Source organism: Polyodon spathula, chromosome 42, assembly GCF_017654505.1.
Source record: "Polyodon spathula isolate WHYD16114869_AA chromosome 42, ASM1765450v1, whole genome shotgun sequence".
In the NCBI taxonomy this organism is placed as follows: Eukaryota; Metazoa; Chordata; class Actinopteri; order Acipenseriformes; family Polyodontidae; genus Polyodon; species Polyodon spathula.
In genome coordinates this window covers 1,854,281-1,873,880 of record NC_054575.1, presented here as the reverse complement: position 1 = coordinate 1,873,880, position 19,600 = coordinate 1,854,281, and the positions used below count along the sequence as shown (strand labels likewise).

Below are 19,600 nucleotides of genomic sequence, written 5' to 3'. Positions count from 1 at the left end.
AGTGTTGAATTTAAATCAAGGGAAGTAATGTTAAAACTGTACAATGCACTAATAAGACCTCATCTTGAATATTGTGTTCAGTTCTGGTCACCTCGCTATAAAAAAGATATTGCTGCTCTAGAAAGAGTGCAAAGAAGAGCGACCAGAATTATTCCGGGTTTAAAAGGCATGTCATATGCAGACAGGCTAAAAGAATTGAATCTGTTCAGTCTTGAACCAAGAAAACGATGCGCCGATCTGATTCAAGCATTCAAAATACTAAAAGGTATTTGACAATGTTGACCCAAGGGACTTTTTCAGCCTGAAAAAAGAAACAAGGACCAGGGGTCACAAATGGAGATTAGACAAAGGGGCATTCAGAACAGAAAATAGGAGGCACTTTTTTACACAGAGGATCGTGAGGGTCTGGAATCAACTCCCCAGTAATGCTGTTGAAGCTGACATGCCTTTTAAACCCGGAATAATTCGGGTCGCTCTTCTTTAGCTTGGAGGGGACTACATTTATTTCAATTGAAGTTAATGGCTAATTACCTTTGTTCGACTAGAAGAATAGTTTGCAATAAATGTTTCTGTATCTTGAATAACTATTGCATGCAATCATGTATTGACTATCATCTCATAAGAATAATCTTTAATTTAATCAATAATAAATTGTGTAATTCAATAATGATAAAAGTAGAATTGTCTGATACAATATCATTAATCAATAAAGTTACCACAGCTTACAAACTGAACAGGATTGTGGGGCCCTGCCTGTGTGTGTTTGTTTGTTTGTCTTTCTGTCTGTTTCTTTAATGAAACGAGTTATCATTGCCTCATGAATCTTTGTTTATTTAGTTAAGAAATTCAGTTACATATGATTGTTTTCTTAAGATTTGGCTCTGCTGGATGTTCTCATGAAGTAACTCTCATGAGTCAGGTTGGAACAAGCGCACTAGGAAACTTGTGAAGAGAGAGCAGCTTGCCATAACTGAACTGAACAGAGTTCTGCGTTTCCCAGAAAGGAAATACTCCATTTTATTTTATTCTTCATTTATTCACACACACACACACACACACACACACACAATCCTGTTCATGTTTACAACCATTCTGAATAAAACAGTGTTTTATTAATATTGTTTTTCATAATTCAGTTTTATGATGCTTTGACTTTGGAGTCTGTTCTTCAGGTCTAGTTGCCTGCTGTAGACATGTGTAATACAGGCTAGATCAGCCAAAGTATCTTTATAGAAGAGCCAATGCCACCTACTGATCTACCACTTTGGAACAAGTTTGTTTTGCTGGCATTATGCTTGCTGTACACTAGATGGCGCTGGAACTTAATATAAAAACACTTTGGCTGACCAATACCTTTTGTAATTTCGAATGACTCAGATTGCCGCATAGTCTTTTTTGCTCAAGACTGAACAGATTCAATTCTATAAGCCTGTCTGCATATGACATGCCTTTTAAACCCGGAATAATTCTGGTCGCTCTTCTTTGCACTCTTTCTAGAGCAGCAATATCTTTTTTATAGCGAGGTGACCAGAACTGAACACAATATTCAAGATGAGGTCTTACAAGTGCATTGTACAGTTTTAACATTACTTCCCTTGATTTAAATTCAACACTTTTCACAATGTATCTGAGCATCTTGTTAGCCTTTTTTATAGCTTCCCCACATTGTCTATGAAGACATTTGAGTCAACAAAAACTCCTAGGTCTTTTTCATAGATTCCTTCTCCGATTTCAGTATCTCCCATATGATATTTATAATGTACATTTTTATTTCCTGCGTGCAGTACCTTACACTTTTCTCTATTAAATGTCATTTGCCATGTGTCTGCCCAGTTCTGAATCTTGTCTAGATCATTTTGAATGACCTTTGCTGCTGCAACAGTGTTTGCCACTCCTCCTACTTTTGTGTCGTCTGCAAATTTAACAAGTTTGCTTACTATACCAGAATCTAAATCATTAATGTATGGGCACCTTTGATAACCTGCCATTTATTCACGTTTCCAATGTGTTTTTGTTTCAGATCTGTCAAGACATTTAAGCTGATCTAGAACAGGTTTGCTGATAGTTTAAGAAAAAAAATAAAATAAAACAATTTGGCAGAAGGACTGATTTTTATTAAATATTTCAAATTAAACATGCGCTCAACCAACCTGTGCTTGCAGGCAAAAACCAAATGTTAAAACAACCACTATCATAACAATATTCATATTACTACTAATAAAACTCCAGCAGGAAAACAATAACTGATCGATACTCCAGTAAGCCAGTGGTCTCGTTAGCGTGCTGTTTGTAAAGGTCATAAATCAAACCGGCAGGTATTAAATCAATCCATTTATTAACACGTTGATTTCAAAACAAGAAAATCTGTCCTTCCCTCTCAGCTTTACAACCGAGTGCCAAATCGATGGCAATTCATTTGTCAGTTTACACCCTCAGTGTCCCGGATGAGAGGAAAATTCTTCCAAAATCAGCTTTCCCTCGCTTGTAAAGGTGAGGGAAGGCAGCTTTTCCTGTTTCTAAATCAAAATGTTAATGAATGGCTTCATTTCATACCTGCCGACAAATACTTTAGAGGCGATTACCAGGATGAGAACAATATGTAACTTCAAAATTTCAAAATATCACTGTCCTGGTCACAAAAGCAAAGTCTGTGGGGAATAATAGCCATTTTCTATACTTTTGAGGCATAAGCAATTAGGAAATAACACTTACTGCCCAGGAACAAAAAAAAAATGCGTTACACGGTGTAATGTGATTTTGGCACCGATGAAATCAGGAGCTAATCAAGCAATGAGATCCTTGACGCCAGGCAACAGAAGGGCCAGCTCCGATTGGAAGTCGGTCACCTTGGTAACCGGATTGCCTTGGAGATTGAGGATGGCGAGTTTGGGGCAGGAAGCTAAAGGTCGAAGGTCAGCTATCTTTGCAATGCCTGTAAAGTAAGTTTGAGTCAAGGAAATATACAATTTATTAGCCATAGCAACATTATCACATCTTTAAAATCCATTCCCTCACCTCTTATTAGCTTTATTAACAGGATCACCGGCCCCTCCCTTTAAAGCAGTGCTGACCATCTTTAAAATCCATTCTCTTACCTATTATTATTATTCTTATTATTATTTATTTATTTATCCATACAAGGCAACTTACAGAGACTAGGGTGTGTGAACTATGCAAGTATGAAAGGCATCTTTTACTTAACAGATTAACTTTATTCTGAGGCTTACCAAAGCTGTCACGCAGTGACTGGCAACGTCATCAACGCCAGTGTCCGCCCCTCTTCGGAGGAGCTAGGCTCCGTGACGACAGTTGAATAGCGCCAATGTTTTCTTCTTCAGCCTCCTGCGTGCAACGTACGCAGCGACCAAAGATTGTAATGGATACGTTTTCTATTTCAGGGAACCAGGGTTATGATAATAACCTAACGTTCCCTTTCAAGTACGAAACGTATCCATTATATAATGGGTTAACTTTGTTTACCTGAAAATTCTGAGACTTACCAAAGCTCACGCAAGTCTCCGCCCCTCTTGAGAAACTAGGCTCTGTGATGTTGACAATCATCAATTCCTTCGTTTCGTACAAGGAACGCACCGCGTTCTCATGCGCTGCCTTTGAGTTCTGCTGTAGTTTGCAACACATATTGAAAACAAGACCAAACTAATTCTGTAGCAAAATAAAACGGCACATTTAACACCACTGATTGTCTACAGTATGCTCAGCCTCCTGCATTGCTCAATACACAAAACCCTGGATTAACCCTTTGCGGTCCTATGTGGGATCAGGCCCTACATTACAATTTTCCCTTTCCAGTCCAATGTCAGACCCTGTCCGACATCAAAAAGACGTCAAGCCCGGGTCTCTAGCCGTTTTTTCTCCGGGAAAAAACGGAGAAAACCTTTCAATGGCTGAGTGAGACCGACATGAGCTGAATGAAACTGAAAGAAAAGGGCTTACCTCATAGCCCCACGCATAACAGAGATAACACAGAAACAAAGGAGAGAGCTGCTTCTGCACCCAGCGCGAAGAACATCAGACACCTGCAGAGCTTTGAGATGTTACAGTAATATAATAATGACTCGGATCGCATTATTGAGGAGTTTGGTGATAAAACGAGTGATCAGGAGAGGGTTTATCAGTGCGCACCTCTATAAAGAGGTATGCGAAAAATACAGCGAACAAGGGGTGGGGCTTGGCTGGAGATACAGCACTGAGTGTTTTTTGCGATTCAATGCCTTTTGAACCTGTTGTACTCTGGGGAAAAACAAAATTTAAACAGCGCGTGTAAAATAAACAGCCATTTGAAATAAATTGGGCCCGAAACATCAAGCGTTCACGCATACCAATCTTGATCTACGCAGGCGTCAACTCTAAGGGGATACAGAATTCTATGGGGATACAGAAATCTGCGTAACACTGGGCCGCCTCCCCTCACCCTCCAGCGGGTCATGTAGCTGGTGCCGGCTGCCGTCTCCTTGGTCACAGTCATTCTGACAAAGTGACAGCCGGACTACCTATCCTTTGGAGTTACCATATACTAAAATAAAGGGTGTGTAACGCATGCAGCATTTTGAGCTAGTTCCGAAATGAGAAATCTCTGTTATTTTTGATCCTCGCCTAACTTTCGAAGCTCATGCTCAAAATATTACAAAGGTGTCTTTTTTCCATCTGCGGAACACAGCCTGTTTTCTCTCTACCTGATGCAGAGAGACTCGTGCATGTCTTTGTCTCCTCCAGACTCGACTACTGCAATGCATTGTTTGCTGGAGCCTCTAAACGTGTTATTAATAGGATACAATATGTTCAGAACTCGGCTGCTCGAGCCCTAACAAGGTCTACATCTTTTGTACATATTACACCTGTCCTGGCATCTCTGCATTGACTTCCTGTTAAGTTCAGGATTGAGTTTAAATTATTACTGTTAACATATAAGGCCTTGAATGGTCTGGCTCCTAGCTATATCTCTGATTTGTTAACTGTATATTCTCCTGTGCAAAACCGGAGATCTGCAGATCTTAGTGTCAAAATCCAAGCTTTTGGTCTATGGGAGATAGAGCCTTCAGTTGCTATGAACCCAAGCTCTCCCACAGAAGTAAGATTCAAATACTGTTGATATTTTTAAAAAGCAACTAAAAACACATTTTTTTTAGAATGGCATTCGAGTCTGTGTAGGGCTGTGTTGTACAGTACTGGTGCTGTGTGTCCTCTTTCTGGGCTAAACTTGTTGTGTGTCTTTGTTTTAACGTGTAACCTGCTTTGTGTCCATTTTTAATATCACTGTGTATTGTTTTAAACTGTAAAGCGCTCCGAGATGTGCTGTACAAAATCGCGCTATAAAAAATAGACTTATGAAAGACTTAATAACCTGGGCTCATCATTTAACAGAAGGACAACTAATGATTCAAGACTTAATGAATGAACTAAACTGATCTGTCAATTGTACTAGAAGAATGTTTGTTAAAGCCTACAAGGGAGTCGCGCATTGTCAACACGACATCCATTTAAAGTATGCTCTCCTTAAGAGTAAAACATGCAGGGAATGGAAAAAGTGTATTTGCAAAAACGCTGATCATTACTGTAAAAGGGGGTGCGTTATATATTTTGTTTTCTTACAAAAGAAAGGCTAGTTTTAATGTTCCATGAAGTGAATTACCAGCTAAAGAGCTAGAACGGTTACAAATATTTGTGCCGAGATTCTAATTAAAAGATACATATTTCAACAAGAGATTGGTAAATAACTACAATTTTGTAATATCCTGTTAATTTGAATCCACTGAATTTATATTAACTTGCAATCATATTTACTTGAATAGTTAATCTGCTTGCGTATTCACAGTATTATATTTACAGACTTCATATAATTAGTTCTGACAGAAAATACCAATTATAGACAATGTATTGCTTTCACACAGAAGATGAGGATTGCTCAGGATTAAAGTGCTCATTTACACTATTTTGATATGAGCCTTTGACTATTTTATTACAAACTTCTGATAAAATGTATAAAAGATATAACTTGTTTCCTCGTGATCTTGAGTTCGCTTGGGAGAAATCCGTAACAGAGTTAAACACACATTAACTGATTCTTTTGAATTGTGTCTCTAAACATGCATTTTCCTACAGTAATCTACATCTTTACTCCATAAAACCGTGCTCCCTCCTGTCAGCCATACTGGTAACAGAGAGCGAAGGGATCCATGCTGTAGACTACCCAACCAGAAGGGGAGTTTGATAAGGTCAGTGGCTACAGTCTGATTGCAGGGTTTCCCTCTGCACAGCACCTCACTGCATGGTACAGTCAGACCCTGCAGAAATAAACCTGCACTGCACCAGCACAGCTGCGATCGCGGAACAGGAACAGAGCCACACAGCGCTCTCCAGCAGCAGGATTATTTATTATTGTTATTTTGGGACTGAGCCTTGCTTTGCTGCAGAGTTACCATTGCTGGTAAACAGCAACTATTACTTAACAAACTTTGTATTGCTTTGATTTAAATAAACAACCAGGTTACTTACAAAACTGCCTTTGGATATTTTGCACCACAATGCCATCCTTGTCACATGGCGCTAGATGCCCAATCCTCAGAAACCACACAATCACAGTGCAGCATTTGCCAAAATCCCACAACCTCATATCCTGTGTACAGATGTCATACTGTGCATAGAACAAGCACCACACCTAGTTCAGTGTTCAGAAATCAAAACAAAAAACACACATACCTTGGAATAACGCCCTTTCCTTAAGTTTCGATGAACGTCTTACTAATCGTCCATTTGCTACCCTCCTCTAACCCTATAAAGCTAGGTTCAAACCAGCACAGGGAAGACAAACCGAGTCCCTGTGTCACCCATGTTGGCTCCAGTAGCTCTGCTCATCGCACTGTGCTGGTTCTGTGTCTGAAGCAGAACAGCGCCCCCTGCCGTATAAACCCCTGTGCAGCATGGTTTTATTCACTGTTGGATACAGTTGTTCCTGAGAGAAACCTCTTCCAGTCTGGGCAGACCACACAGCCCCTCCACATCCTCCAGCATATTGTCATCTGCTTCCAGTACCTAGGACACAGGGGGACAAACAGGGCTGGAAATAAAACTCCCGTTCCACAGCAGTCTGGCAGAATACTGGTTTTACTAGGAGTTTAATAAGACACACCTGAGCTTGTTACCTAGACACATGGTGGCTTGCAGTAAAAGTCAAGCTTGCAGTAAAACCTGGAATGGGTCAAACGGCTCTGATTTCCATCCCTGAAAACATGTTTGATTGCAGTAACACTTGATTACAGTAATTATTTGCTGCTCAGAGGAGCCTTTGTCACGCAAACCGAGAACGTGGACAGGCTCCTAGAACGAACAGGAGGCGACCCGGTAGCAATCATCCACATCGATACAAACATTGGAAGAGACAGAGCAAAATCCCTGCAAAACAAATTCAGAGAGCTAGAAAGGAAATTAAAAGAGAAAACCAAAACTGGTATTTTCTGGGATACTGCCAGCACCTTGCAAAGGACCATATGGACAGCTGGAAATAATTAATCAAAACGCATGGCTGAAGATGTGGTGCACACGGGAAGGCTTCACCTATCTTGATCATTGGACCACATTCTACAACGAGGACTATCTGTATAGACGGGACGGACTGCATTTAAATAACAAGGGAACCAGTCTACTTGGAGAAAAGATCCTCGAGCAGGTTCAGAAGCATTTAAACTAGAAAGGAAGGGGGGAGAAATCAACAAAAAAACAGAAGGGAGACCGCATCAAAACAAGGACAACAACTCAGGTAAGACAATCATTAAATGTATTTATCTAAATGCTAGAAGTATCAGAAACAAAATTCTAGAACTTGAAGCTACTGCACTAATAGGTAACTATGATGTGATAGGTGTTACAGAAACGTGGTTATCTGAGAGTGATGGAGACGAATATAATATTTGTGGGTATACACTGTATAGGAAAGACAGGCAGGACAGAAGAGGCAGTGGGGTAGCGCTATACATCAAAAATAGTCTTGAAGCCCAGGTGATAACCCCTTTGCGGTCCAGATCCGACATTACAAGTTTCCCTTTCCAGTCCGATCAAAAAGACATCAAGCACATGTCTTTAGCCAAGAAAACCTTTCAATGGCCGAGTGAGACCGATAGGAGCCAAATGAAACAAAAAATAAATAAAATAAAAAGGGCGTACATCCTAGACCCGTCCACTACAGAGGTAACACGGACATAAAGGAGAGAGCTGCTTCTGCATCCAGCGCTCAGAACATCACAGACACCTGCAGAGCTTTTTGAGATGTTACACTAATAAAATAATGACTCTGATCGCATTATTTTGGTGATAAAACGAGTGATCAGGAGAGGATTTATCAGTATGCACGTCTATAAAGAGGGATGCGAAAAATACAGCCAACAAGGGGTGGGGCTTGGCTGGAGATGCAGTACCGAGTGTCCTGTTGTGATTCAATGCCTTTTAAACCTGTTTTACGCCGATGTGCCTAACATGCACTGAATAAATGGACTGCAATGGGTTAAAGCTGGATGAAACCGCAGAATCAATATGGGTCAGAACAATGGACAAAAATTCAAAACGGGCATAATAGGGGCACGCTACAGACTGACAAATTCAGAAACCGAGCAAAAAATAATCTGTTATACAATGACACTAGAAACGCGTGCTGCATAGGAGAAGCCATGTTAAAGGGGGATTTCAACTTCCCCCATATAAAATGGGAAAACCCGGTGGGGAGCACGACAAACGAAATTCAAACGGTGGAAAGTCAACGCAGAGCTGCTGAGCCCAGCGGCTGCGTTCGTGTTTGTTAGAAAAAAAAAAAAAAAAAAAAAAAAATCACAGAAAACAGTAATAAAACAAGTACACTTCACAAAATAACACCATTACAAAAAAGCAAAATTTTTAACTCCAGCCAGAGCATAAATTTGTGTAATTCACAAAATTAGCAAGTACTTGTCAGATACGCTCTCCTGTCAGGTTCACTTCTGAAAAGAAAAATGACACCGAGATCCGTGCGGGCAGTTCCTTTATACCCTCGCGGGCGGGCATGACTGCATCGCAGGCTCGGTGGAGCAGCTTTGATAGATCTATTCAAGTTTTGGGGTCTTTAGGCGGTAAACACTTATTAGGTAATGGTTGCACTTCATAATTGAAAGGGAACCTGTATTCATTAAACATGCTTGGCAGGCTTTCAAGAGCAAGCCACTTTAAAAATGTCGTTTTAATTGCAGTGAGGATTCAGTTAGCATTTTCCAGGTAAGCTCAAAGCAGCCAAGTCTCAAGTTGTAATAAATTAACAGCCACTAGGTGGCGCTCACCTCCAGGCACTGCAGCATGGAAACCTGGGCTGTCAGAGACCTGAGCCGATTGGACGAGAGGTTCATGTGAGTGACCAATAGGAGCTGGTCGAGGTGATACAGGGCCGTCACGTCCTGGAGAGTGAATGAAGAAGCAGCAAGAAAGCGTTTGTAATTTATGGTTTAGGTCGTTAGCTTTAAGACACAGGACCACCATCACAAACTCTAACGTTTTATTAAAACTGGCAGCCTGGCATAAAGACAGCCTCCATACACCTCCAGATTCTAATACTCTGAATAAACTGCACCAAAGAAGAAAGTCCATCACAAAATCTGACAGATGCCTACCTTTTTGGAGAGGTCTACCACTCTTGTCTCTGCGTATTCCATTTTGAGAATGGCGTTCTCGATGACAAACTTACTGCGCAAATCATCGAAATACGCAGAGCGCATCGGGTCGGCAGCCTAGAACCCCAACATAAACAATACATACATCTTATTAACAAAAACAGAAGTCAGATTTTATAATGCAATGGTAATACTAACCATTGTTTTATTGACTACCTAGAACCTTATAATATTATGGGGAGTACCTACAACCCACACATGTTCCAGGCAGTCTTCCATACAAAGAATGCACCAGAGGGCACTCTAAGAGGAGTGAGAGGATTAAAGGCATGTGACAGGATGGCCGAGTGGGCAATGTCACAGAGCAGGAAGCAGACACACACAAATACTGTGGGTGAGTCACCAAGGCATTCTTCTTTCATTTAAACAAAATGATACAAAACAACCATTCAAACAAAACCAAACCAGTACCGTGCTGGTCTAACCCAGCACATGTAGCAACTGTTTTTTACACTTCGTCTCTCTCTCTTACGTTCTCCATTCAACTCTCTCTCAAGAACCCCCCCCCCCTAAACATGCTTTTATAGACGTGGCCACCCTCAAATTAGTAACACTTAATCATTTTGGAGACTGCCACAGTGGGGAAATCCATGATGCAGTCAACAATCACACAAAAACATTGCGTTTCCAAAACACCAAACAATACACCCAACTCATAACAATAGACCATTATTTTTTAAAATCATAACACAGTTTTTAAACAAACCATCACACTGAAATGACAATACGCATTTACCGCACCTGGCCTGCCACTGTGCATTATAATCATTTAATTGAAAATGCTTTCCCTTAACTACCTAGAACCCCAATAGTCAAGAACCCGTCACCTTGAGTGTTTTGAAGTACTGCAGAGTGTCCTTCTCATAGCCCAGGGGGTCTAGCGCCCTCATGAGGAGAATGATGGTTAGCACACACCCTGCCATAGAAATACAGCTATTATTAGAATATGCAGGGATGGAAATAAGACAGCACAGCAATTTGAAACGACAGCGATGAAATTTGAAACGACAGCGATGAAAGTGACTCTCAGGATTAATAAATAACAGAAAACTTAACTGCATATAGGCCTACCTTAAATGCATATTTGTTGAATGCAGTTATAACGTTATTAAAAGTTTTGATAATTTTAAGCGTGCTGCAAGTAGGCCTGATACAAACCTCTTGGTGTACTTTAACATGTTTTGTTGTTAGTAAGTTTGAGATTAAAGAATACATTGTTTTTGATAAAGACATTTACTGCTCTTATTGATAATTTTTAAAAACATTTTAAAAGTTTAGTACTACTATATTATTATTATTAATATTAGTGCTGTAAGAGTAGCCTAAACGCTTGCTTTCCACGCTCTTTAAGCCCGATATCTGATATTCGCTGCTGTGTTGTTGCTACTTCATGTATGATGCATTTCTCTGTATTTGAAGCATTATGGATTTTCTTCTTGTTACTGCATCTTGTAAAGCACTTTTGATGGTGCTGCACTAAGGCGCTATATAAAATAAAGATTGATTTGAAAGATTGGTTTTAGTGGATTTAACAGTTATTAACAATGGGTAGATCTAAATCAATTTTTTAAATACAAATTGGTACTTCTGCTTGGTGTTTAAGTTTTACAGTGTGTGTATGATTATATATATATATACACACACTTCAAGATTCAAGATGTACAACACTCACAGTACTGTCACAAGAACAAGTACAAGACTTGCGAGGAAGGTTTATAATAATCCGAGATTGACTGCCAAAGACATTCAAAGTGAACTGGTTGCAACTGGGACTGGGGTTTCCATTTCAACCACAGGCCAAGTATTGCATGCTGAAGATCTCAATGGTTGCATTACATGGAAAAAGCCACTCTTAGGAAAACGTCACAAGGACAGATCGCTTAAAGTTTGCAAAACAGCATTTGAATGATGGATATGAGTTTTGTGGATTGATTAAACCAAATTCGAGCTATTTGGGTCACACTGATAATTACCTTTGGAAAGTCTGGCGAGGTATACAAAGAATATAACACCATACCTACTGTCATGCATGGAGGTGGTAGTATGGGGCTGGTTTTTTTCTAATGGCACAGGAAATTTAGTTCCAATACATGGTATAATGGATGCTATAGCATACCAAAAGATATTGGCCAATCATCCGAAACCCTCCGCTACAAAACGTTGTTTTGAAACTAGACGTTCCATCGTGGCAACGATTCAAAGCACACGTCAGAATCTACTTCAGAATGGTTAAAGAATAAAATAAAGGTTCTGGAACGGCCCGGTCAAGTCCCGATCCAAATCCAATTGAGAATCTTTGGTATGAGTTGAAGGAGGCCGTGCGCAAGAGAAGTCCTCGGAATCTGAAGGAACTGGAACAGTTTTCCGTTGAAGAACGGTCAGAAATCACTAAAGAATCACGTCAAAAGCTCTGACAAATAGCAAATTGTTTAAAAGAGGTTGTTATTGCAAAACTAGCTACTCATTTCAATTTCCTTGTCAGGATAGGAATACTTTTGAATCGGCATTTGTTAGACTTTTTCTTCATCCACAAAAGCAACGAGCCCTGTTACTGACCCTGTTCTGTACCTGAATCACAGCCCTGTTACTGACCCATCCTGTACCTGAATCACAGCCCTGGTACTGACCCATCCTGTACCTGAATCACAGCCCTGGTACTGACCCATCCTGTACCTGAATCACAGCCCTGGTACTGACCCTGTTCTGTACCTGAATTACAGCCCTGGTACTGACCCATCCTGTACCTGAATCACAGCCCTGGTACTGACCCATCCTGTACCTGAATCACAGCCCTGGTACTGACCCTGTTCTGTACCTGAATCACAGCCCTGTTACTGACCCTGTTCTGTACCTGAATCACAGCCCTGGTACTGACCCGTCCTATCTCTGTATCAGATCCCTGGTACCGACCCTGCTCCGCCCCCCCGTCCTGTACCTGGGAGGCAGAATTTAAGACTCACATTTATTCTCCGGCTCCATTTCCTGCAGCTGGGTGCAGGAATCAAGCTCTGACTGCAGCACTGTGGACTTCTCTACAGACAGATCAGACCTGGAGGGGACGAGAAGGCATTTCAAAACTGTGTCAGACACTTTGTACTCCAGTTACACAATTGAATAGGCTGATCAAGTACTGCTTCTGAAACTGTGTCCTGTCGCTGGCCATGTTGGCTCCAGTGGTCTACTTATAACCGCGTTCTTCAAATGATTTGGCCCGCGACAGCCTTCCGTCTGACCTGTCACATGTCAGCTACAGTGCTGCCACTGTGTGTTTTTTCCAGTCAAAGTGTGCATGCGACTACAATATCCCAACCACTTCACAAATCTGGCCTGTATGGTAGGGTGGCAAGAAGGAAGCCATTACTCAAGAAAGCCCACCTTGAATCCCGTTTGAAGTATGCAAAAAAACACTCAGGAGATTCTGTAGCCATGGGGCAAAAAGTTTTGTGGTCTGATGAAACTAAAATGGAACGTTTTGGCCTAAATGCAAAGTGTTGTGTTTGGCGCAAACCCAACCCAACACAGTGCATGACCCAAAGAACACCATCCCTACTGTGAAGCATGGTGGTGGCAGCATCATGTTAGGGGATGTTTCTTATCGGCAGGGACTGAATGAATGTGTACTCCATTTATTAAAAAAAGTTTTCACTAAGAGAACACAAAAAAAAAAAAAAAAGCCCATACCTGCACAATGCAGTGGCACAGTCACGTTTGATTACAAACAACAATGCCGTGTTTCCTGCATCATTATCCACGCTGCATACATGCCTAATCACGCAACTTTAAGCGATTGTCCTTGTGATGTTTTCCTAAGAGTGGCTTTTTCCTTGGCCTGCAACCATTGATATATAATACATACACACACTAGACAGACAGAGCCAGGCAGACAGATACAGACGCGCACGTTTATGTAAATCAATGTCAGATACCTGAAGAGCTGCTGGTCAGTGGCAGAGTCTCTGCACCAGCTTTCAGAGCGACCTGAAAAACAAGAGAAATCTCTGAAACACAGAATCAGAGTCTGGACTAAATCTGTACACTTACTCCACATCCACAGGCTGTTCGATAAACAACTCCCCCTCCCCAACCACCCCTCAATCCCCCACTCCTCACTCCCCTACTCAATTCCCTCATTCCCCCAGTACTCTCGCTCCTCCACAGCTAACTCCCTCATTCCCCACTCCCCAAGTACTCACTCCCCCATTCCCTCCCCAATCACCAACACACTCCCCCACTCTCACTAACACACTCCCTCACCTCTGTATAGAACACACTCTCTCTGCACCACCCCGTTTCTCCAGTGGATTTTGAAGCTGTGTTCAGAGCAGGCCTCGTTGATGGTCCCGGTGGGCAAGTCGCAGATCTGATGCGTTTCACATGAAGGATCAATCTGAACATCTGAGCACACTCACCAAGACTCCTTTAAAATTAATTCTTATTTCTTATTAGCTTTATTAACATGATCACTGGCCCCTCCCTTTAACCCTTTGCAGTCCAATGTCGGACCACGTCCCACATTACAATTTCCCCTTTCCAGTCTGATATAGGACTGTGTCCGACAACGTCAAAGAGACGTAAATCCTAGGTCTACAGTCGTTTTTTCTCTGGAAAATGCAGAGAAAACCTTTTAATTGCTAAGTGAGACCTACAGGAGCCGAATGAAACTGGAAAAAGGGGCGTATCTCATAGCCCCGTCCACTACAGAGATAACACGGACATAACAAAGGAGAGAGCTGCTTCTGCACCCAGCGCTCAGAGAATATCACAGACACCTGCAGAGCTTTTTGAGATGTTACACTAATAAAATAATGACTCGGATCACATTATTGAGGAGTTTGGTGATAAAACGAGTGATCAGGAGAGGGTTTATCAGTGCGCACGTCTATAAAGAGGGATGTGAAAAATACAGTCAACAAGGTGTGGGGCTTGGCTGGAGACACAGTCCCGAGTGTCATTTTGCGATTCAATGCCTCTTAAACCTGTTCACAGCACATGTGAAAATAAATTGAACCCGACGCGCCTGACAAGCACTGAATAAATGGACCGCAAAGGGTTAAATGGAGCGCTGACCATCTTTAAAATCCATTCTCTCACCTCTTATTAGCTTTATTAACATGATCACCGGCCCCTCCCTTTAAAGGAGCGCTGACCATCTTTAAAATCCATTCTCTCACCTCTTATTAGCTTTATTAACAGGATCACTGCCCTCTGTAAAGGAGCAGCGCTAACCAAATCTAATTTAAAATCAATTATTACCTCTTATTGGCATTATCAATACTGCATATGCAATCTAATTAATATAAAGGCTCTACTGCCACTGGGTGCCAGGAGGGAACTACAACTACACCTGTACCATTACAGGAATGCTAGCCAAAGCTCTCAGATAATGTTCTGCCTTATCAGATGTCAAGACAGCGAAGTCAGATTTCAACGCCTCTACTTTTTAAGCATTGTTTGTTTGTTTTTTATTGGGGTGTATTTAAAAGATACCCACAACGCACTGTGTTTCAGCTTAGGGTGTGAAGTTCTCCATTTGACCATCAGAGGGAGGCTGTCCACAAACAGAACCAATTCTGCTGAAGGTGACAAAACCTAACAAAAGAAAAAAAGATTGCTAAGACTATAAAAAATATTCAGTTTAGTGCCGGGACAAACATCTGAAATGGATTTGGAGGCAAAAATGCCCATGTTTGTACTCATTCACATAACAGTATTTCTAAATGACTGGATCTAAAGATTCAAAGGGAACCAGTGCATGAATGAGGTGTGAAATCAACAGCACCCGTTCTACTGAACACAAGAGTCTTAAACTCTCCTTACCACAGCTTAACATGGCTTGTTGTTTAAATATGCTTTACCAGACCTCTCTGTGCTTTACAATGCTTCCCTATGCTTTACCACACCTCTCTGTGCTTTACAATGCTTCCCTGTGCTTTACCAGACCTCTCTGTGCTTTACAATGCTTCCCTATGCTTTACCACACCTCTCTGTGCTTTACAATGCTTCCCTATGCTTTACCAGACCTCTCTGTGCTTTACCATGCCTCTCTGTGCTTTACAATGCTTCCCTGTGCTTTACCAGACCTCTCTGTGCTTTACAATGCTTCCCTATGCTTTACCACGCTTTCCCTTGATTACACGCTGTGCTTTACTATACCTCTATAAGGGGATAAACTGACCAGCAAAGTATTTCTACTGGTAAACACACAACCAGTAGAGAGGATGCTGGGTAAACTGGTTAGTACTCACGTTGACGGGTCTGGAGAAACTCAGAACCAGTCGCTGTCCCTCCCGGCTCACATACAAGCAGCTCACCGTCTCCTCTCGATCTGCTGCAATGAGAAAACAAAGATCTGGCTGTGAAACTGTCCCTGGTGTTGGACATTTTGGCTCCACTGGTCAATATATCTGAGCAGAGAAAGACTCAAAACTTGAGCCACAATGGAGTCAGTTTCATACTGGCTCCTCAGCTCTAACTTAGACTATAAACCTTGTACAAGTCTGCCAATAATAACCTGTGCTAAAGACTGTTTGAATCATGTTTAGTGTTGCTGTATAATATATAAAACTATGCAGATTGAAGCTCAGGGGGGCTGTCTGAATCATGTTTAGTGTTGCTCTATAATATATAAAACTATGCAGATTGAAGCTCAGGGGGGCTGTCTGAATCGTGTTTGGTGTTGCTGTATAATATATAAAACTATGCAGATTGAAGCTCAGGGGGGCTGTCTGAATCGTGTTTGGTGTTGCTGTATAATATATAAAACTATGCAGATTGAAACTCAGGGGGGCTGTCTGAATCATGTTTGGTGTTGCTGTATAATATATAAAACTATGACTACTGAATCTCAGAGGCTTTGAATCACTGAACTCACCTCTCCCCAGTAGCCAGCGGTAGTAAAACCAGGCGCTCTGATCATTGGGGTCGGTAAAGAAAGCGTTTCGAACCAACTCGTATTCTGCAGAGAAAACAATCAATAAAAAGACACGCTTAACTGCAAACCTACAAGAAGCATGCGATGACAAAACTAGAGGACAAGCAGATGAACGTTTCAGCTATTGCCTTCACCAAGAGGACGTGACTTCAAACAGTCGTCTGGGATCAGTAGACTGATCGCAGCTCAAAGACAAACAGAATCTTCAATGTCCTTCCAACAGCTGCTTTACATCACTGGAGGGGGGTCATGTGGGGAAATGGGTGGTGGGGGGGGGGGGGGGGGTGGGGGGGGGGGGGGGGGGGGGGGGGGGGGGGGGGGGGGGGGGGGGGGGGGGGGGGGGGGGGGGGGTTCGTGTGTTATCAGTGGAACAGAAAGGGCATTGGTACGGGCATTCCTTTGCACAATGCACTGAGTATCAGAATCAGAGGATATTGTGCCTGTCTGTATATTAAACAGTTAGGCGTTTCAAAAGTCTTTTTTAAAAGACTGAGCTGTTGTGTGCTTGTCTGGACAATCCTAAGTGCCAGGCGCTGAACAGTCTTCCTTATGCCATTCAACTCTATATTAGTATCTTAATGTAAAAAATGACATTTGCATATACAGCTATGCCCAAAAGTTTTGCATTGCCTAGAATTTTAAATGAACATAATTTAGATATTTTACTTAAAGAAACTACAAAATGATTTCCAGAAGCCATAACAGTAATACAGCATTTCATGTCACATTTTTAAATGTCAGTTGTTCATGAAGTATTTGTAAAACTACAAAGTGGAATGCAGTTCCATATGTTAACATAACACTACGCATTATATAGGGTAATGCAAAACTTTTGGCCATTGCTTAACCCTAGCCCTTCCTTGCAAACCTGTCAAGAGCACCCCCTCGTGTGCGCGGCTGGCTCCTTGACAGGTGTCAGGGTGCACTCTGGGAAGCAGTGTGCTGCGGTAGTGCCAGCTGGAGTAGTTGGAAAAGTTGGAGCTGATCAGCTTGAAAGTGAACTCAAGCTCCTCAGAGCAGGAGACCTCGGAGCGAGAAACGATGAGCCTGCGGTAATCCCAGCAGTGAACTGGAGAGAGAGAGAGAGAGAGAGTCAGTGTCTCTTCTAAACCCGACTGGGGAAACTCCTGTGTTTTTTACAAACAGAAACATTTACTAAACTAATAATAATAATAATAATAAATAATAATAATAAATAATAACAACAACATCGCTCCCCTCACAGTTCCTCTCGTCCTGCTGCAGGAGCTTGTTGCAGAGTTCCAGTTCCCGAGCCCAGTCCGGACTGGGCATGTGGTCTAGAACCCAGCCTCTGTGGTACCAAGTTCCGTAGGACTTGGGGTTCACCCGGAGGCAAGCCTCCAGAAAGGACAGCTCCTTCTCAAGGAGGGCCTGCAGTTCCTCAGGAGACCTACCACGGGGAGACAGAGACACCGAATCACAGCAACTGCAAGAGACACGGCAATACAACCGCAGACAGACAGAGCCCCACAATCCTGTTCAGGTTTACCCTACAATATAATCTTTTCTTCTTGGTGTCCGTGTTAGTTTACTACATTCTGAAAAGCTTTCATTAAAGCTGCAGACAGACAGCAGCTACCCAGCATGTATGAAGTTATTATATCCAGCAATGGAAAGACGACTCCCATTGCATAGCAGTTTGATCCATTCCTGGTTTTACTAGGAGTTTAATAAGACTACCCTGAGCCTGTTACCTATACACACTGTATCAAGTTCCTAGTAAAACCTGGAATGGGTGATACTGCTGTGCAATAGGAGTCTTATTCCCAGCCTTGGTATAAAAGTTCCGCTGTACACAGACTAACTTCTCTTTCTCAAAGTGCTGGAAGATTTCTCTTCTGAAATTCCACAAGGTAGCGAAGTCCGGGTTCCCCCCTAAAAGCTGTTTCGTCAGTTCAAGGCCTTCTTCATCCAAAACATTGCTCTTCCTCTTAAGAACAAAACAAAGAGGCATCTGTCAATAACATCCATACTGCTGCAGGGATTGTGAAACTGTGTCCCAATGCTGGATACTTGGGCTCCAAAAGGCTATAGATTAAAGAGCCACAATGGAGCCTGTTTCTCATCTACTCCAAACTAAAGGAGAGAGATAAGCAATGGATTTTAAAGATGGTCAGCGCTCCTTTAAAAAGGGAGGGCCGGTGACAATGTTTAAAAAGCTAACAAGAGGTAGAAGAAGAGATTTTAAAGACGGTCAGCGCTGTTTTAAATGTATGGCGTCTCTCACCTTCTCGAAACACGCTTCTTTCGACGCCAAGCAGATTTTCATCTTGTTCTCGCGTTCCTTGCGTTTCTCCTCCGCCTGCTCCTCTGTGGTTCGGACTTTCAACCTGCCGTGCTTGAAACAAAGGGACCGCGAAAGTGCCAGCGAAAGAAAAGAGAAAGCGTGAGCGTTAGCCGTGCATTACACCTTGAGATGACTTTAGCAGTGCAATCCGGGGTGGTGTTTTTGGGATAAGGCCCCATCTCGCCAATCAACTTACCATGTTTTTTAAACGTTGGCAGCTTCTTTATCCTGCAAAACAGCGTTGAAAAAAAAAAAAATTAGCTGACAGTTTTGAAAACGGAGTTCCTCACATTTCACTCAATACTGCATGCAAACATACTCCCCAAATCAATACATCAGATTGCATATATATATACAAATAAAACATCTATATGTTCAGCTCAGCTCATTCTCTTCAACGGCCAGGATGTATACCATACAGACACGGCTAATCGTTTTAAAATTGCAATGAAATCATACCTGGCGCAGGTGTTTGCGTTTTCTGATATTTTTGGAAAGGCACGCTTCTTCCTGCATGACGCGAACTACATAAACGCAGCCCGTCCGTGGAGCATACCATCGGGTTATAGGGATGGACACTTTAAAGCTACAAATGTAAACAACGTATACGTTTCCTTCCGTATTATTGTTTAATATTGCGGTTCATAATGTTTACAA

At 41.9% G+C, this 19,600-nt stretch overlaps 1 protein-coding gene across 2 annotated transcripts; it reads right to left on the bottom strand.

The window, feature by feature from the left end:
- Nucleotides 1–2,676: 2,676 nt before the first annotated feature.
- On the bottom strand, nt 2,677–19,482 carry rabggta (Rab geranylgeranyltransferase subunit alpha). 2 transcript variants are annotated; one of them, XM_041236840.1, is made up of 17 exons: nt 19,403–19,482; nt 19,140–19,171; nt 18,884–18,994; nt 18,462–18,586; nt 17,859–18,046; nt 17,504–17,704; nt 16,576–16,659; nt 15,950–16,032; nt 15,192–15,293; nt 13,959–14,064; nt 13,631–13,682; nt 12,665–12,753; nt 10,532–10,620; nt 9,645–9,761; nt 9,318–9,431; nt 6,963–7,050; nt 2,677–2,932 (listed from the first exon to the last, which is right to left on the bottom strand). In XM_041236840.1, the coding sequence occupies exons 2-17, from the start codon at nt 19,140–19,142 to the stop codon at nt 2,784–2,786; spliced, it is 1,701 nt and encodes a 566-aa protein (XP_041092774.1). In that variant the 5' UTR covers nt 19,143–19,171; nt 19,403–19,482; the 3' UTR covers nt 2,677–2,783. The 2 variants fall into 2 exon arrangements, with proteins under 2 accessions (XP_041092774.1, XP_041092773.1); XM_041236839.1 differs by having other exon boundaries at nt 18,884–19,021; nt 19,403–19,472.
- Nucleotides 19,483–19,600: the final 118 nt, after the last annotated feature.